General features: G+C 50.8%; 1 protein-coding gene across 3 annotated transcripts in view; it reads left to right on the top strand.

Annotated features, from left to right (window-relative positions):
* Positions 1-12265, top strand: part of NDST1 (N-deacetylase and N-sulfotransferase 1) — a 58139-nt gene extending 45874 nt beyond the window's left edge. For all 3 annotated transcript variants that reach the window (XM_038535035.1, XM_038535036.1, XM_038535038.1), the window contains exons 10-16: positions 830-953; positions 3056-3230; positions 5582-5752; positions 6417-6526; positions 8252-8354; positions 9346-9461; positions 10073-12265. In XM_038535035.1, coding sequence (XP_038390963.1) covers positions 830-953; positions 3056-3230; positions 5582-5752; positions 6417-6526; positions 8252-8354; positions 9346-9461; positions 10073-10199 — 926 coding nt within the window. In that variant the 3' untranslated portion in view covers positions 10200-12265. The remainder of the gene's footprint in view (positions 1-829; positions 954-3055; positions 3231-5581; positions 5753-6416; positions 6527-8251; positions 8355-9345; positions 9462-10072) is intronic.
* Positions 12266-16971: the final 4706 nt, after the last annotated feature.

Here is a 16971-nt window from a genome sequence, read left to right as displayed (position 1 = left end):
TTTGCTGTCTAGACACGCTGTAAAGCATGACTGCGTAATCCCATTTTACAGATAGAAAACTTGAGGCTCAGAGAAGTTAAGTGACCTCCCCTGACACATTCAGTTAGAAAATGACAGATCTGAGTCTTGAACCCTTATCTCTCTGACCCCCAAACCTTATACTCTTAAGGAAACTAAACTCTATAGTCTCCTTCTCTTCCAAGACATCTCATTATGCCATACAAACCATAGACTCACACACAGGAAAGGAATCAATTCTCTAAAGGAGGGGGTAGGTTCTATACTGTCGAGTAAGGCAGAAAGTGTAGGTAAGGGAAGGATGCCCAGAAGAGAAGGCAATTGAGCCAAATCTCTTAGCTCTTCACGAATTTCACATCCACAGACTGCAGGGTCTGGGGCAACCTTTTCCCTGAGCTCCTCCCACATATCAGAGGACAGAGGCCCAGACCTGGAAACCATCTAGTTCTGAGATTATGAGATGATACTAATGAACTGGGCATGGCTTCTAGAGTACAGGGCTGGGAAGGATTCTGAGGCCAATTTCTTGTGTAGTGTTTAGAAATGCCATGATTGATTAGTGATGTCTACAATGGAGCCAGGAGTGGGAGGTGCCCACACCCATGCCCCGTATTTGCTGTCCTGGCTTTCGTAAAATTCTTTGGTTATATAGATGAAGAAACTAAGCCCCAGAGAAGGCAATGGACTTTCCCAGGATCTCCCAGTGAGTCATGGAGAGCTGGACACAGAACCCAGGATCTCAGACTCCCATCTTTGTGTTCTGGGCTGGGCCTTCCATCTGCCTTCCATCAGTTGCCTTCCATCCTTGCAGGCACCACGGCCCTCTACCTGTTCCTGGGCATGCACCCGGACCTCAGCAGCAACTACCCCAGCTCAGAGACCTTTGAGGAGATCCAGTTTTTTAATGGCCACAACTATCACAAAGGCATCGACTGGTGAGTGGCCCTTTCTGACCAGAGCTGGATGGGAAGGCTGTCATGGAGTCTGCCCTGGAGAAGGTCTTCTGTGGACACAGCAGGAAGCAGCTGGCACTTACTCTCACACAGCTAAAGTTCCTGTAAACAGGGACAAAGCTCAGTGACCCTTGAGTCATGATGTTGGAGCCTTGTCACAGGCGGGACATTTGATGAGGAAGCCCTTTGCCCTTTTTCATCACCTCCTGGGGTCAAAGACTGCTGGAAGTGAAAGCCAGCCCATCCCTTGCTTGCAGGAAAATAGTCTGAGTCCCAGAGGAGGCTAGGGACTTGCCCAAAATTGGGGACAGAGTTGGGGACAGAGCAGGGGCTAAGATCCAAGTGTTCTCACCCTGAGAGCTGGCTGAACTTTGTCTGACCACGGAGCAGGAGGTGTTCTTGTGAGTCCTTCAGAGGCGGCTTACTAGCCTTTGAGGAGTTGCCAGAGGAGGTGGTGGAAATTGCAGCTTCCCCCCCAGAGCCTGTCACCCAAGGATATGGAGGGGCGGCTTCATGGGGACAGTTTTACACTCCACTTATTTCAATTTGCATCTTTCTCTACTATTCACCTCTTTTTAGCCTATACGTGTATTACTCTTCTTTATTATTTTCATGTCAGTAGTTTACCTGGGTAGAGAGATTAGAGAGATTATGGGCATTCTTCTGTTTGTTTGTATTTTTCTATACTTTTTTCTCTCTCATTTATCTATCATCTGCCTACCTAGATGCCTACCTGTCTGTATCTCTAATATGTCTACTATCTCTTGTCTAAAAACAGTGTAGCCAGGTGTATCACTGGAAGTCACCATCTCTCAGATTTTAGGGAGGTAGTATGCTAGGACACTATACATTTAGCAACACTTCCAGTAGCACCCCATTAGCAGGTGCCCCACTAGCAAGTACATGCGCTAATATGTCTATAGAAAAGTCTGTGAATCCTTCCACTAAGATTAATACATCAAGTTTTGCTGCCAAATGGCTTTGCTATAAACTTGAGGGGGAAAGCTTCTGTTTTTAGAGCTTTCTCAATTTAGGTGTCACAAACAATGGACTGTGGGCATACAGATGCTATTTCATAAAGAAAATTCAGAAATACACCTGAAACTAATGTAACACCATATGTTAATTAGCTGGGATTTTAAAGAATAATAAATAAGAAAATTCAGACATAGGAGAGAGCGAACAATTCCTCAGCTCCATTCCCGAGATTTTGATTTTGTAGATAGGTGTAGGGTGGGGTGAGGAATCTCCGAAGCCCCAAGGTGGTTCCGATAAAGGGGTTCCTGGTACCTCCCTAGAGTAGCCCTGTCTCCCAGGATATAGTAGGGATCCTACACCCTTACCTAAGGTGGGCCAGCAGCCTTTGGCTTCCATGAACCCCTGAAGTTGTACCACTATTTTGCATGAGTAGGTGCCCCTGGGAGGCTCTGGAGTGTTCATTTAGCTTTCCGAAATGAGCCAAAGGATTGGTGTGGAAGTCACTCTGGGTGGGATATGGGAGGCTCATCTGGAAAACCGTCAGGCTGATCCACATGAGGCCAGTGGAGAAGTGTGGCTGGCCGAAAGTGACACACCCACACACCCTATTCCCCCACACCCCCCACCCCTGTCTCCTGGTCCACAGTGACAGTGTTGAAAGCGCCATCCTAGATCAGGAAAGAAATCCTGTACTCTAGAGGCAAGACAGGGCACCCCTCAGGTCCATGCTGGCTCTTCCTAGGGTCAGAGGTGTCCCAGTTCTCCCCCTAGAGGCAGTGAGTTGAGGCCCTATCACTTTAACTGGGAACATCTGGTTTAGGATTCAAAGACACTCCACACCGACCCCATCCCATATTTTTACAACTCATATCACTTCTATAAGTCTTCACATCCTCCTGACTCCAAAGTACCCCCTGAAAAGCGTTGGATTCGAAAAAGTGGTCATCCATCTAGAATCCCTGCCTGAAGCAGGTCCTTGGGATTAATGCGCCCTGCTTGCTTTCTGAAATGCTACCCCCACCGACCCTCACCCTCTCATGATGCGTTCCTCGGACCCCCTTCTCATGAGTCTTGCCTGTGAGCTCTTCTCTCTGGGCTTCCTGCAGGTACATGGAGTTCTTTCCTATCCCCTCCAACACCACCTCCGACTTTTACTTTGAGAAAAGCGCCAACTACTTTGATTCGGAAGTGGCGCCCCGGCGGGCAGCTGCTCTGTTACCCAAGGCCAAGGTCCTGACCATCCTCATCAACCCAGCGGACCGGGCCTATTCCTGGTACCAGGTGAGCCGGGGCTGGGGCGGAGCCCTGGGTAGGGGCATGGGGCTCTGTACACAACTCAGTTACTCATGTGTTCATTCAGCAGGTGTTTACTAAGCACCTACTGTGGATCAGCCCTAAGCTAGGCTTCTGGAATGGGGTGGTGGGTAAGACCAGAGTCCTACCTCCACAGTGCTTCTAGCCTAGTGGAGGAGACAGGTGGAAATCCACGTTGCATCCCAGCCTACAGTTACCTACTTACCCTGCCAGCTTCACTGGGGGTTCCGCCTCTGATTCTGACACCAACAAGAGGTGGAAGCTCGTTCTACCTTGATGAAAGTGAGATTTGGTGAACAGTGATCATACTAACTGGCCTCCTCGCTAGATTCTGGGTGGGGTGAGGGTAGGGATTCAGAGAAGGATAAGGCATAGGACTCCCCATTTATAGTAGAGGATGCAAACACCTGATCAGATAAAGAAGTTACCTGACTCTTGTCTGTGCTAGAGAGGGTATGACTCCTAACTCCTACTTGACTATGTAAGAACTAGAAGTTTCTTTAACTTCAATGACCTGACTTAATTTCATCTGAGCCATTCTACTAGGCTTATGGAAAATCCTAGGCTCAGGCCTTCTGGGGGTTTCCTACCCTGCCTGCCAATCTTCCTGGCTTTATGATCCAGTGCCAGGGTATAGGGGGAAGACCTCCTCAGTATGGCCACTTTCAGCACCTCCCTGCCACCCTCTGAGCCTGTCACTTCTTCTCCGGAGCCTCACTGCTGTCCACAGTGCCGGCAGGGGGCCGGGTACAGACCCTACTTGCTCTCTTCTCTCACTGCCCACCCGGAGCTGTGTGTGAGCGTGGAGGCTCAAGAGTGACCCCTGCTGGGCAGGCTCCTGGTCTCTGGATGCCAAGGGCCTGTGGCATTATTGTAGGTGCTTCAAACATGGCATTTGCCCCTTTCTGGCTCTTTTCTTGTCCTGTCTTAGTCTGTTTGGACGGCCATAACAGTATGGACTGGGGGCTTAAACAAGAGGTTTATTTCTTACAGTTCTGGAGGCTAGAAGTACAGGATCAGGGTGCCAGCGGATTTGGTTCCTGGTGACATGGCTCTTCCTGACTTTTATTTTTTATTTTTATTTTTTTTTATTTTTAAACATTTTTTTATCTATTTATGATAGTCATACAGAGAGAGAGAGAGGCAGAGACACAACAGGCAGAGGGAGAAGCAGGCTCCATGCACCGGGAGCCCGATGTGGGATTCGATCTGGGTCTCCAGGATCGCGCCCTGGGCCAAAGGCAGGCGCCAAACCGCTGCGCCACCCAGGGATCCCTCTTCCTGACTTTTAAACAGTTGCCTTCTCACTGTGTCCTCACAAGGTAGAGAGGGAGAGGGAAAGGGAGAGAGAATGCAAGCATGAGAGAGGGAGAGCACCCGCTCTCTCTGGTGTCACTTCTTTTTTTAAATACTTTATTTATTTATTCATGAGAGAGACACAGAGAGAGGCAGAGGCACAGGCAGAGGGAGAAGCAGGCTCCATGCAGGGAGCCCATGTGGGACTCGATCCCAGGACCCCGGGATCATGCCCTGAGCCAAAGGCAGACGCTCAACCGCTGAGCCACCCAGGTGCCTTCTGGTGTCACTTCTTGTAAGGGCACTGACCTCATCATGGTGGCCCCACCATCATGACCTCAGCTACCTCTGATTATCTCCCAGGCCCCACCTCCAAATACCATCATATTATGGGTTAGGGCTTCAGCATATGAATTTTGGGGAGGGGACACAAAGAGTTAATCCATAAAGGACAAATTCTCACTTTAGTGTAAAAGGCTCTTAAGTCCTTTCTAATGTTGCTAAGCTCTACTTTCAACGAAAAGAGTACAAGCTGTGAGCTCAGGACCTAGAGCAGACATTGATGTCTGGCTGGCATTTGAGAACATTGTTTTATTTTTATTGTATTTATGAATGGTTACCTTCTTTATGTGACAACTGATTCTGGTTTTCTGTTTATGGAGGCGATAGTGAGTTTGATTTTGAAATAAGTTTTATGTGAATAAGAGAGATGAGTCAATATAAATCAAAGTACGTTGACATTGGCAACACAGGTGGCTTGTGGGGGTGGCAGAAATAGGAGAGGCAGTGAGTGGATGACCCACATTTGGAAACTCTGATCCGATCCAACTCCCATCTTGCAAAGATGGAAAAACTCAAGCACTCAGGGACCGTGACTCTCTGAAGTCAAAGAGGATGAGAGGCAGATCCGGGTCTTGAACTGAGGGCTCCAGTCCTGGGTCTTCTGGCCATTTCACAGCTGCGGCCTCAAGACCTTTGTGCCTTCCATGTGGTGTACTGACCGTCCTGTCCCTTCCCCGTAGCACCAGCGCGCACACGATGACCCAGTGGCCCTGAAGTACACCTTTCACGAGGTGATCACGGCTGGGCCCGACGCGTCCTTGAAGCTGCGTGCCCTCCAGAACCGCTGCCTGGTCCCCGGCTGGTACGCCACCCACATCGAGCGCTGGCTCAGCGCCTTTCATGCCAACCAGGTAGCCACCTGTCCCGGACCCTTGGGAGGGCACTCACAGCTCTGGCTTGTGACAGCTAGCAGAGAGCTACAAATCTCTTTTGTCAGCCACGGGGCCAGAAATGCCCTCATTGGCCAGCTAGACCTTTGGGGTCTTTGAAAATTTCATTTGTGTTTATCCCAAGGCTGATGGATGAGAATCCCCTCAGCCCTTGTCCCATCATAACAGGTTCTGTGTCCCTAAGGGGCCCCTGAAAGTCCCAGGATAGGCTACCTTCCTGGGAAGGGTGTGGTGACTTAGAGAGAGCCTGATCCAGGAGGTAAGCAGGGCCAGATCACATGAGGCATTTTAGGGAAAGCCTTGGAGGGTTTAGGTAGGAGAGTGATGTTGGGCCAGAGGCTTGGAGGGAGGCAGAGAGGGATATGGTAGGATTGTGAGGGGCAGGCAGGATTGGGGTGATAGCTACATCTCTAGGAGAGGGAAGCTGGCAGAGAGCAGGGAGTTGGATTGTGGAAGCCTGAGGTGTGGGGACTGCTCAGAAGTGGAAGAGGAGGCGGAGGCTGTAGAGTGAAGAGTCCCCAATTTGTACCGTGGCTGCTGACCAGGAGACTGGGAACCTCTTCGCCACTAGCGTGAACACTGGAGTGAACACAGATCATCCTTTTCCCTTTTCTCTTTTCTCCAGATTCTGGTCCTGGATGGCAAACTGCTGCGAACAGAACCTGCCAAAGTGATGGACACAGTGCAAAAGTTCCTTGGGGTGACCAACACTATTGACTACCACAAAACCTTGGCGTGAGTATTGCCTTGGCTTTTCAACAGGGTGATTTTCTGAGCAAGCACCTGGACCAAAAAGCCAAAGTCTTGAATGATGGTGGGAGAGACACAGATAAATTAGAGTTAGCGAGTGTTAGAAAGTGTGTATGTTCCTGATGGCTGTTTAGCAGAAAAGCTAATATTAATATGGTTTGAGTCATATTAACAAAGGTATCAATTCAAGAAAAAAAGAGGTGATAAATATGTGAGTTCCACCTCTGGGGTTTTCTTTTCAGTCTGTCCTGAACATGTTCAGAATCTTTTATGGAAGTAAGTTAGATTAACATTAAGCTGCCCCAGTTCCCACAAGGGTTTCTTAGCATTAGATTATGATCTAAATATAATTTCAGGAAAAGGAAACTATAAATATTGTCAATGACTGATAATCCCACTCACTCAGAACCTGGTACAAGCGCACTGGGAATGCCCTTCCAAGATGAGTAGAGGCCAACCTGTGTTGCAAGAGCTCAGGGCCGGGGAGTGGTGTCTCCTAGTGCCATATTATATGGACAGGTGACTCATGCAGCTGAATAGGGAAGGGGGGTCTCAAGAGGGAGGAAAAGAGTCACCTTCCCTGGCTACCTTCTTGAGAAAGTCATGCAGCAAGAATGTTCCCTTCTCACTATCTTGGAAGTTGAAGGTGAAAAAGAGAAACAGTCCTTTCTTTTACCTTGATGCAGACAGGAGCAACAGCTAAAGGTGTTGGGCTATGGTATCAGAGATGCCTGGTTAGGATCCCAGACCCATTACTTCTTTAACTGTGTGACCTTGGACAAGTGTTTTAGCCCCTTCAGACCTCACCTTCCTCATCTGCAAATTGGGGATAAAGGTGATAGATAACTCCTACCTCCCAAGGGTGACTGTATTGAATGAGGCATGCGTGTGGAGCTCTTAGCTCAGTGCCTGGCATGTACTGATGCTCAAAAATTATCATCTTCATCATCATCATCACCATCATCTTCTTCCTCCTTTATGCCTACCCTGTGACCCATTCAGAAATCCCTGTCTCCCACACCTGCCAAATGTGAATTCTGTTTTTCTGGCTGTCCTCACGCCCAAGAAGCTCCTACTGGTTCCTGATCTGGGGTGGAATTCTGATGCCAGTGTGCCTCCCCTCTCCTTGGCGGCTTCAGATCTCATCTCCTCCCACAAAAAACCTTTGACTTCCAATCCTGAAGGCAGTCTTGCTCTGTCACTTCTGAAATTTACTCCCAAAGCCAAAACTTCCCAGTGATGGACATGCTTAAGTACAACTGCAGACACTGCATTTCTTGAAAAATAGATAATTTATTGAAACACGCACCCAGAAAATACCACGAAACTTTTTTCCCATTTTGGGTTCTTGGGTGAAAAACGTTGCTCGGCCCTGAGTAGGAGAATGCTCAGGGAAGATTTCCCCAAATCCTGAAGGATGGCACGTGTTCGTGTTGTGGGGTTGCTAAAGGGACTTGGGCTGACCAGCCAGAACAAGAAGAGATTCAGAGCATGCGAGCTGTCTTCGGCGAGGAAGAAGGGGGCAGGCGGGTTTAGTGTAGCCCATGGGCAAACCCCAGCCCCACACATCCATCTATCTGTGGGTTCCAGAGCATGCTTAGGAGAGTGGGTTTCATGGTCTAGGCACTGCCACTCTGTGAACATTGCCTTCAGGTTGGAAGCGGATGGGCTGGACCAGCTCCCATCCACAGGCTTTCCCCACCTCCACAGGTTTGATCCAAAGAAAGGATTTTGGTGCCAACTGCTTGAAGGAGGAAAAACCAAGTGTCTGGGCAAAAGCAAGGGCCGGAAATACCCAGAGATGGACCTGGATGTAAGTAGACACACTGCCTGTGGCAGCTGGATCACTGGAGGGGCTCCCTGACTGGCGGGGATTCAATCTCCCCTTTACCCTGCACCCAGCACCTTAATGGCCTTGGCATTCCTTGGCATGCATGTGGAGCAAGGGGGGAGCATGGAGTTCTTTTTTTTTTTTAACTTATTTTTTAATCTTTTTTAAAAAGATTTTATTTATTTATTCATGAGAGACAGAGAGAGAGAGAGAGAGAGAGAGAAAGAGGCAGAGACATAGGTAGAGGGAGAAGCAGGCTCCATGCAGGGAGCCTGATGTGGGACTTGATCCTGGAGTCCCAGGACCTGGACAGAAGGCAGGCACTCAACCGCTGAGCCACCCAGGGATCCCATTGGATGGGGTTCTTAAAAGGAGGGAATATCAGCTGGGACATGCAGGTTAGAAATGATTTAGTCAAGTGAGTATTTATTACCTTGTGCCTGGGACTGAATGCTGTGGGCTTTGAGGGTGAATGGGGCATGTTCGTTGCCTTCAAGGGACTCTTAGTTTAGGAGGGAAATAGGTCACACACACCCATAAGAATACAAGACAGGCAGTAAGAGAGTCGTGCTTGTGTGCTAAGGGAACTCAGAACGCAGAGGTGCTCCTTGTGGCTGGGAGGGACTCTGGAGTCGGGGTGCAAGGACAGGGCAGCATTGGGACCGAGGCTGGAGGGCTGGGTGTTCTCACAGGAGACAATGGCACGTCCAACGTCCAACGATGGAGGAGTCACACGCTGTGACTTTCAATTGTCCTGATGTTAATCGATTCCCCCTTGTCTCCCCATCACAAGGATTTTGACCTTGTGTCCTGCTATATAGGAGTTTTCTTTCAGAGGCCACCTTTTTGAAGAAGATGGTGAATAAACTATAGGTGGGTGGGTGGGCGCTGACAGAGTGGTGGTTTCACAGAGAGGGGGGATCCCCCTCGGATCCGCGCCTCACCGAGACCCGAACTTTCCTTCCTGTTCCAGTCCCGCGCCTTCCTGAAGGACTATTATCGGGACCACAACATCGAGCTTTCCAAGCTGCTGTACAAGATGGGCCAGACCCTGCCCACCTGGCTGCGGGAGGACCTCCAGAACACCAGGTAGCCACGGCCGCCACAGCCAGACTGAACGTTTGTGACGGCCTGGACGGCCTGCCGCACGCTGAGCCAGACTGACCCGCAGGGTGGGGAGCTGGGCCTGGGCTGGCCGAGCACTTAGGAGCAATACTCAGCGGAGGCCCAGGCAGGGCCAGGAGAAGAGGCCAGGCGGGTCCACAGCGCCTCAGAGCATCCAGTGCTGGGTCTGGGGCCTCCAGGACCTCCCTGGCCACCAGAGGTCCATTCCGTTCTCGGCCCTCCCTGTTGGTGGAAGGGCCGCTTCCTGGTAGGAGGGAGTCTGCGAGACTCCTTTTCTGTCCCTCACTGTGTTCTACCAACCACGCCCTCCCCTTCACCCCGTCAGCCCCTGCCCCGGCAGGGTGTCCCCTCAGTATTAGCTGCCATATGTTCCCTGTCCTCCAGACAACAGGGGGAGGAGCCCCACGGGGCTTTTTGCCAAACAGGGGAGAGAGAGGGGCCGCTTCCCCGAGTGTTTCGAGCCAGGCACTTCGGAGGGGTCAGCTGGGTACCCAGAGTCACGAGGCTGGATGTGGGGGTGGCAGCCTCTACACACATTCTGGTTAATCCCTTCCCATCTCACCTGCTCTTTGGAGGAAAGAATCGCTGAGTCCTACAGCATCGACCCAGTCCTCAGGGCCTTCGTCGGGACCCTGGGGCGCTGCCGTGCCATCGGACCCCGAGACCCAGGCCTCCTTACCCCTGTTCCTCACCCTGGGATAGGACGTGTGGTATTTCCTGTGGTAAAAGGCTGAGGCGGTTCAGGAGTCTGCCAGTATCCATGTCCCAATGTACATATGTCCTCCCCATGCCCACCCCCAACCTTGGCCCCTGGCAGACCCTGGGCAGAGTGGGTGAGCCTGCCACCCACGCCTTTGCCCCAGCTACCTGTGGCCAAGGGCTCCTCGAGACCCACCCCCATTAACCCCCCAAATACTAAGAAGCTAAAGTATTTTAATATTTTGTTTTTTTTTTTTTCTTGGTGCCAGAGTTTATACCCTGGGTGCTGGGGTCGCACTGTGTTATATATATATATAATGTGTATATATATATATTATATTTTTTTTGGTTGGGTTTGTTTTTAATTCAGTTGTACAAAATGGTGGCAAGCCCCAGTGTCCTATCTCAGTGCTAGAGAACGGGATGGCAGGGAGGGGAGGGTGAGGTGCCCCTGGAAGAGGTCTCTGTTCCCTCCCCAAGTGTCGTGGCTGCCCTGGGGCTTCTGCAGCTGAACAGAGGTGGTGAGATGTGCAGGGAAGACCTACTCTCTCCAGGAAACCTGGCTCCATGAAGCGCAGTGACCCTGGAGGAACTTCGGCCAAAGGAAACAGCAGGGCTGGGGTGGGAGGCTGGGGGCCAAAGGCGGGCCTGTCCCCTCCCCCTCACATGGTGCTAGGTTGGGAGCTGCCCTGGGAGCTGGGCTGCCCACTGGGACCCACAGAGCTGTCTCCAGGCCCCCTGCAGACCATGGGATCTCGGGGCTGTCTTCCGGTTAGGGTCTGCTCCTACCCCCTCCATTAACAATGTGAAGTGACTAAGGCTGGGCGCCTCTCCCCAGCCCCTCCCACTGCCAGTTCAGCTTCCAGCCGACATCCAGGAAACCCTTTCTGGAGAGCCTTGTCTTGTGCAGAAGACTCTAGCATCTTGGGGCTGGAAGGGTCCTTTGATGGGTATGGAAACAGGTCCAGAAAGGCGAGGCGGCCTCTCGGGCCAAAGTCTCGGAACTGGGTGCGAGCAGGGCCGAGAATTGAACTCGAGGCTCCTGATTCTGAGTCCAGTGCTCTTCTTCCAATGCCACACTGCCTCTGAGCCCATCCTGGGGACCCTGCTCTGTGCCAGGCTCCTGTCTCTCCCTCAGTCACCCCCGTGGTCATTCCAGGATAGGGGACAAACCACTCCTTCCCAGCCAGGGTGCCTTTGAGCCTTCTCAGTTCCTGGTCTGCGTGTGCAGTCCTGCCTTGCTCTCCCTGAGAGGTCCTCCCCCGTCTGCACGGGGCTGGCTCTGTCTGACCTCCGAATTCGTCCCCTTGCCTCAAGTTCTTTGCCAGCGGTGGAGAAGAAAGGCGAGTACTCAGTGGGACAGCTGCATGTGGGTTCATGGTCTCCCGAGGGAAGCCTTCCCATCGTGCTTCTCATCGGGGCCTTTGAGCCTGAGAGCCCAGTGTCAACCCCGCAGGGGATGAGGAACAGAGTGTCTGGGGACAGGGTGGCATGCCTGCTTGTACACTCGGGAAGACTTGCCAGTGCCGTGGAACCAGACTCACAGAATGGGGCAGCGACTTCCATAGTGCAAACCCCGGGCCTCATCTCCCGTCTTCTGGTGAAGGGCTTGGGCTCTGTGGCCTGTGCAGACCTTACAGCTCCCTCTGTGTCTGGACACCTGCCCCCATCTCTGGGAGTTCAGAATGGCTGGTGGGCGAGGAGCTCCATTTCTCTTTGCCTCTGGCCCGAGGAAGGAGCAGGCAGGTTTGAGACCCCATGGGAGTAAAGGAAATATTGGGGAATGTTGTACGGGCCCTTCTGGGAGGCTGGGGTCTTGACCTGCCACATGTTCTATGTCTCTGTGGTCACTGCTACTTATTCCCTTCCCACTAATGAATCTTGCTCGTGGACCCACTGCCAGGACCTGTAGATATTGGGGTGGGGGGACAGACATATCCCTCTAGGGGCTCAGCTTCTGAGCACACAGATCCTCCTCATGAGAGGGGCAAACCAGAGGGCAGTGGGTACAGCATCTCTGCATCTTCAATGTTCACTAATTCACTGTACTTGGCCAAAAAAAAGAGAAAGAGAGAGAAACAGAAAGAGAGAAACAGCTTAAATCATGTAGTGGTCTCCACCATCCATTCTCTCGTGCCTCCCATGAGCCTTTGCCTGGGGCGGGCACAGGTAGGATGGTCTCCTGCAGCTGCCTCAGTTACTCGGTGTTCTAGAACTGCCCGTCATGCAGGCATCTCGTGCTTGGAGCATGAGTTTAAAGATGGGCCTCTCTCAAGCCTGTGAGTAGAGCAGCCAGTGCCTCTGGGGCCCAGCTGAGGAGCAGCCATCTGTTCCCAATGAGGACAACTAGGCTGACCCCCAGAGATTGGTGGCCTCAGTAGGAGCAATCCCCTTGGGTTCGTTATTGAAAGAGCAAGTGAAAACATGTTGTACCAATTATTTTATTATGAACGTTCACTCTCCTCCATCTAGATTTAAAATGAACATTTTGCCACATTTGGTTTCTCACTCTCTGTATTGTTTTTTCGAGAATTAGTTTAAAAATAAGTTGCACATACCACGAGACTTGACCAAAATGCCTCCACCTGCATCCCCTAAGAGTTAGGACATCGTCCTACGTATTGGCCTGTATCACACCCAAGACAACAGTGATTTCCTAAGAACAGCTGCTATTCAATCTATATTCGCTGTTCCCCTCAGATAACTTTTACACCTGGTTTTGGAAGCAGGATCCAATCTAGGTGCATACGTGACATCTTGTAACTTTGGTTTTCGTTCAATCTCTTAAATGCTGAAAAGTCCTCTCTCTGCTCGCTTTGGTTTTTTAAATGATGTTATTTCTGAGGAGAGCAGGCCTGCTGTCCTGTTGAAGTCCCACATTCTGGATCTGGGTGATCATTTCTTCATAGTGTCACAGAATACATCTCTCCAGCCCCTGTCTTGTCAAGGGTTATTTAGGCTGTGTGGATTTCTGCCTTTTGTGCTGACTTTATAACTTCACCCCAGCCTGAGATGCCCCTCTACCATCCCCTGTACCAAGTGCCAAACCAACATGAGGGCTAGGTGGAGCTCTGGGAGCTCAGGGGAGGCAAGGGAGGCACCTGTTGCAGCTGGCCTGGGCCCCTCTAGAAGGAGGAGGCTGGGCTGGCAGTGCTGGGCCTCCTGGGAAGGAGATGCCTCTGGCTCAGGAGAGCCTCTGCTGCCCCTTCTGATCCTGGCAATGGACCACAGGGCACAAATAGCATCTCTTTCTCTCTCTCTCTTTCTCTCTCGTGGCCTCCTGGTTTTTACTTCCTGGAGGCCAGTGGTCTGTGTGCACTGGAACAGAGCCAGGCCCCTGGGATGTACCAGGGAAGGGCCTCACTGGGGAACTGCCTCTCCCAAGCTGTGGTGTAAGGAGAAGAGCCCTGGGCCGGAGGCAGGAGATGTGAAATTTTGTCCCAACTGGGTACAATTAGTAGCTGCGTGATGGTTTTCCTCCCAGGGCCTTGACCTCCCCATTTGTAGAATGAACAGGTGAGGCTAGAGCAGAGGTTTTCCAATGTTAAAGAAGAAAGCAGGTCTGCTTTAGCTGAAGGGAGGGTGGAGGGCCCAGACCCCGTCCTCTAGGCAATGTTGGGTGCCTGGTTTGCAGCCCTGGGCTGGCTGCTCCCCAGGGCCTGCCCTTGCCAGCTCAGGCAGCCAGAGATTTTTTTTTTAGTTCCCACAAAGGGTGGACATGGGCTTTATGAGGGGTCAATGTCAAGGACCTAGGGAGACTCTGGCTGTGTTTTATCCTAATAAGTTCATCCTCCTTCTCTCCTTCCTCTCCCTGGCCCTTGAGGAGAATGAAGGAGGAGAGGGTTTTCTATGACTGTGCTAGCTTTTATTATCAGCAAGAGGGCTCCTTTTGTAATTTGTGCATGAAATTCATGTCATTTCCTGGGGAGAGGAGAGGGCTGCCTGGAGAGGGTGGGGGGCACACTGGGGGAGCAGACAGGTTTCCTTCCCTTGTGGGGGTGGGGAGGGGAAGAGAGGGGGTGCTACCCAGCTCACCTGATCAGGGCTCTCAAACCAGCCGTTTTGGGTTGTGTTAAAAGTGGGAACCTTCCTCCATTAATGTACAATCTCGAACTAACTGCTAATAAAGTGGGGTTCTATTTGTACACACTGGTCATGTCTGTCTGTCTGAACTTTTCGAACGACCTGCCGGGGAGGGTGGAGGTAGGGAGGTTTAGACCACAGGCAGTCTGGCCACCCCTGGGTAGTGGTGGTGGGGGTGAGGGATAAATCATCTTGTTCCTCAGTTTCCCTCGTCTTTCAGGGGTATGTAAGAAGTTGGACTCAGTGCCTATTCCAGGAGAATTTGCTTAAAATGCAGATGCCTGGGCTGCACTTCCAGAGAGTCATTTCTGACATGTGGGGTAGGGCCCAGCCATCTGCATTTTAGCCTCTCCATGCTGAGGCACCCCACTGTGGGAAACCCTGGCTTTGACCCAAAGTCCTACAGATTCTAATTAATTCAGAGCCCCGCCATCCGAGGAACCAAATCTTTAGCTAAAGTACATGACTCTAGCCCTCCTAGCCTGAATGAGGGCCAAGCTTGAGATTTGGTGGATGGGGCAGAGCAGAGAGGCCCCAGTCTCCTGTCTGCCACACAGACCTCTGGACCCTGCTCCCTCAGAACCCTCTGTGAAGCTTTCAAACAATGTAAATTGCTGGGCTCTCCGAAATCCACTCATTCAGAACCTCTGGGAGTGGGACCCAGCAAAGTGCATCTTAACAAACTCCCTGATACACAGGAAGGTTTGGGAATGCTGAACCGGGCCACTGAGTGCGAGCCAGAGAAGGTCCAGAGGAACGTGGACAGCTGCTGAGGGGCGTGTGAGGACACAGCTGGGAACAACTCAATGCACGAGGGCAGTGCTTGCAGAGACTTTTACGGTTTGTCAGCTGTGTACCAGGGAGCTTGGTACAGGTCATGTGGCATCACCAACAGTATATGGCTGGAGGGTGTGTTAATGGGAGCAGTTCCAGAAGGTGTGATACGGAGATTATCAGTGGGTCAGTTAAGGGGTCCGGCCACATCAGAGATTTTTGAATTTTAAAATAGTCAATATTTGTTTTTAAAAGAGAAAATTGAAAACCAGGTAAAGGGGTGCTGTGGTTGGGGTACAGTCAGGGTCTAGACTCTCCCCAGCTAATTCCTCCTCTCTGTCCCTCATATTATCTTGGAACCCTAAAATTCTTTGAAACACATGGTGAAAATACAGCCCGCCTGCTCTCAGAGGTCCCAAAAGTCCGCATTTCTAATAGGTTGAGTGAATAAAGGCACATTAGACCTCTCCCCATCCTCTAATTGAGGAGTCCACTCAAGGAATCTTCTACTCCAGGAGCAGTCTAGGCTCCCAGAAGTAGGCATTTTCCTAAGAGAAGCCCCGGATCACATGCTTAGGGCAGTGTGTTTCATAAGAGCTAAATGCTGGAAACAACCTAGATGTCCATCCATAGGGGATCAGCTAAATAGCCTCCAGTATAGCCACAAGCTGAAACAACCTGATGACATAGTTGAAAATAATTGGCTCAGTCTTCAAGTCCTGCCAGAGAAATTTCTATGAGACTGACCTACTGTGTGACCATTTTTGGAAGGAATGCTATATAGTGTGTATTTTTCCTGGGAGTGCAGATACATACCTCTCATACCAAACTGGCAACTGGTTACTTCTGGAGGAGGGAGAAGAGACTGGGAAAAGGGTGAGGGCTCAAAGAGGACTTCAGCTTTGACTACAGCACTTTTTAAAAAACAAAGATAATCTTGTGCATCACTTGTGAAATGAAAGTCTTAATAACAAATAACTAGAAATGGGTGAAGCAGAAGGAGAGCTCTGGGCACCCAGATTGTCGTAGGGGTGATGCCATGAAGGCGATATGGGTGTCCTTGGCCAAGCCCTTGGGCTCCCATCAAAGCTCAGGGCAGTGGGGGGACGTTCTTGCCTTGCTGCAGTTTCCCTGAGCTCTCGTCAAGATCCTGAGCTGAGGACGCTGACTAGCTGTGAGACCGTAGGCAAGTCTCCCCTCCCTCTCTGACCCTCAGAGCTCAGCTCCCACGTGCTAACAGATGGGGGGAGTTAGAGCCCACATCATCAGAATTGGACAACTGACATGGTATGAGACGGACCCAGCTGAATGCCTGTGAAGTTTCTGACAAAAGCATGGCATGAATCTAGCCGGCAGATACATCTCTGTTGAGAGACAGTTTGCAAAATAAACCGGCCTGCACTCTAAAAATGTCACGGTCATGAAAGATAAAGGCTGAGAAATGGTTCAGAATTAGAGGAAACGGCATCTGGCAGTCACATGTCATGTGTGACCCTGGATGGGTCCCGGACCAGGAAATAATCAGCTCTAAAGGACCCCAGAGGGACCACTGACAAAATGTGAATATGGACTGTGTGGGTTGGATATAGCATCATATCAATGTTAAATTTCCTCCTTTTAATAATTGTACTGTTATTTAAGAATATATCATTTTTCAGAAGAAGTTCACGCTCAAGTATTCACAGGTAAAAGGGAGGAAATGGAGCTTCGATTTGGACTTATTCCGGTGCAGTCTAGCACTTGTCCAGCAAGGGGCAGTGTCAGCCCAGCTTCTCACTGCTAGAGGCCCTGCGAACCTCTCTACCCAAGACTGGGCTGGGCTGATGGTTACTGACGGCAGGGAGGGGGGCGGTTGGAGGGGAGGAATAATATTGCAAATACTATCTATTAAATTATATGAATACAAAAAAGTGTTTCT

The sequence above is a fragment of the Canis lupus genome, chromosome 4 (genome assembly GCF_011100685.1).
Source record: "Canis lupus familiaris isolate Mischka breed German Shepherd chromosome 4, alternate assembly UU_Cfam_GSD_1.0, whole genome shotgun sequence".
Taxonomy (NCBI): domain Eukaryota; kingdom Metazoa; phylum Chordata; class Mammalia; order Carnivora; family Canidae; genus Canis; species Canis lupus.
The sequence above is the reverse complement of the archived record's forward strand: the minus strand, read 5'-3'. Positions and strand labels throughout refer to the sequence as shown.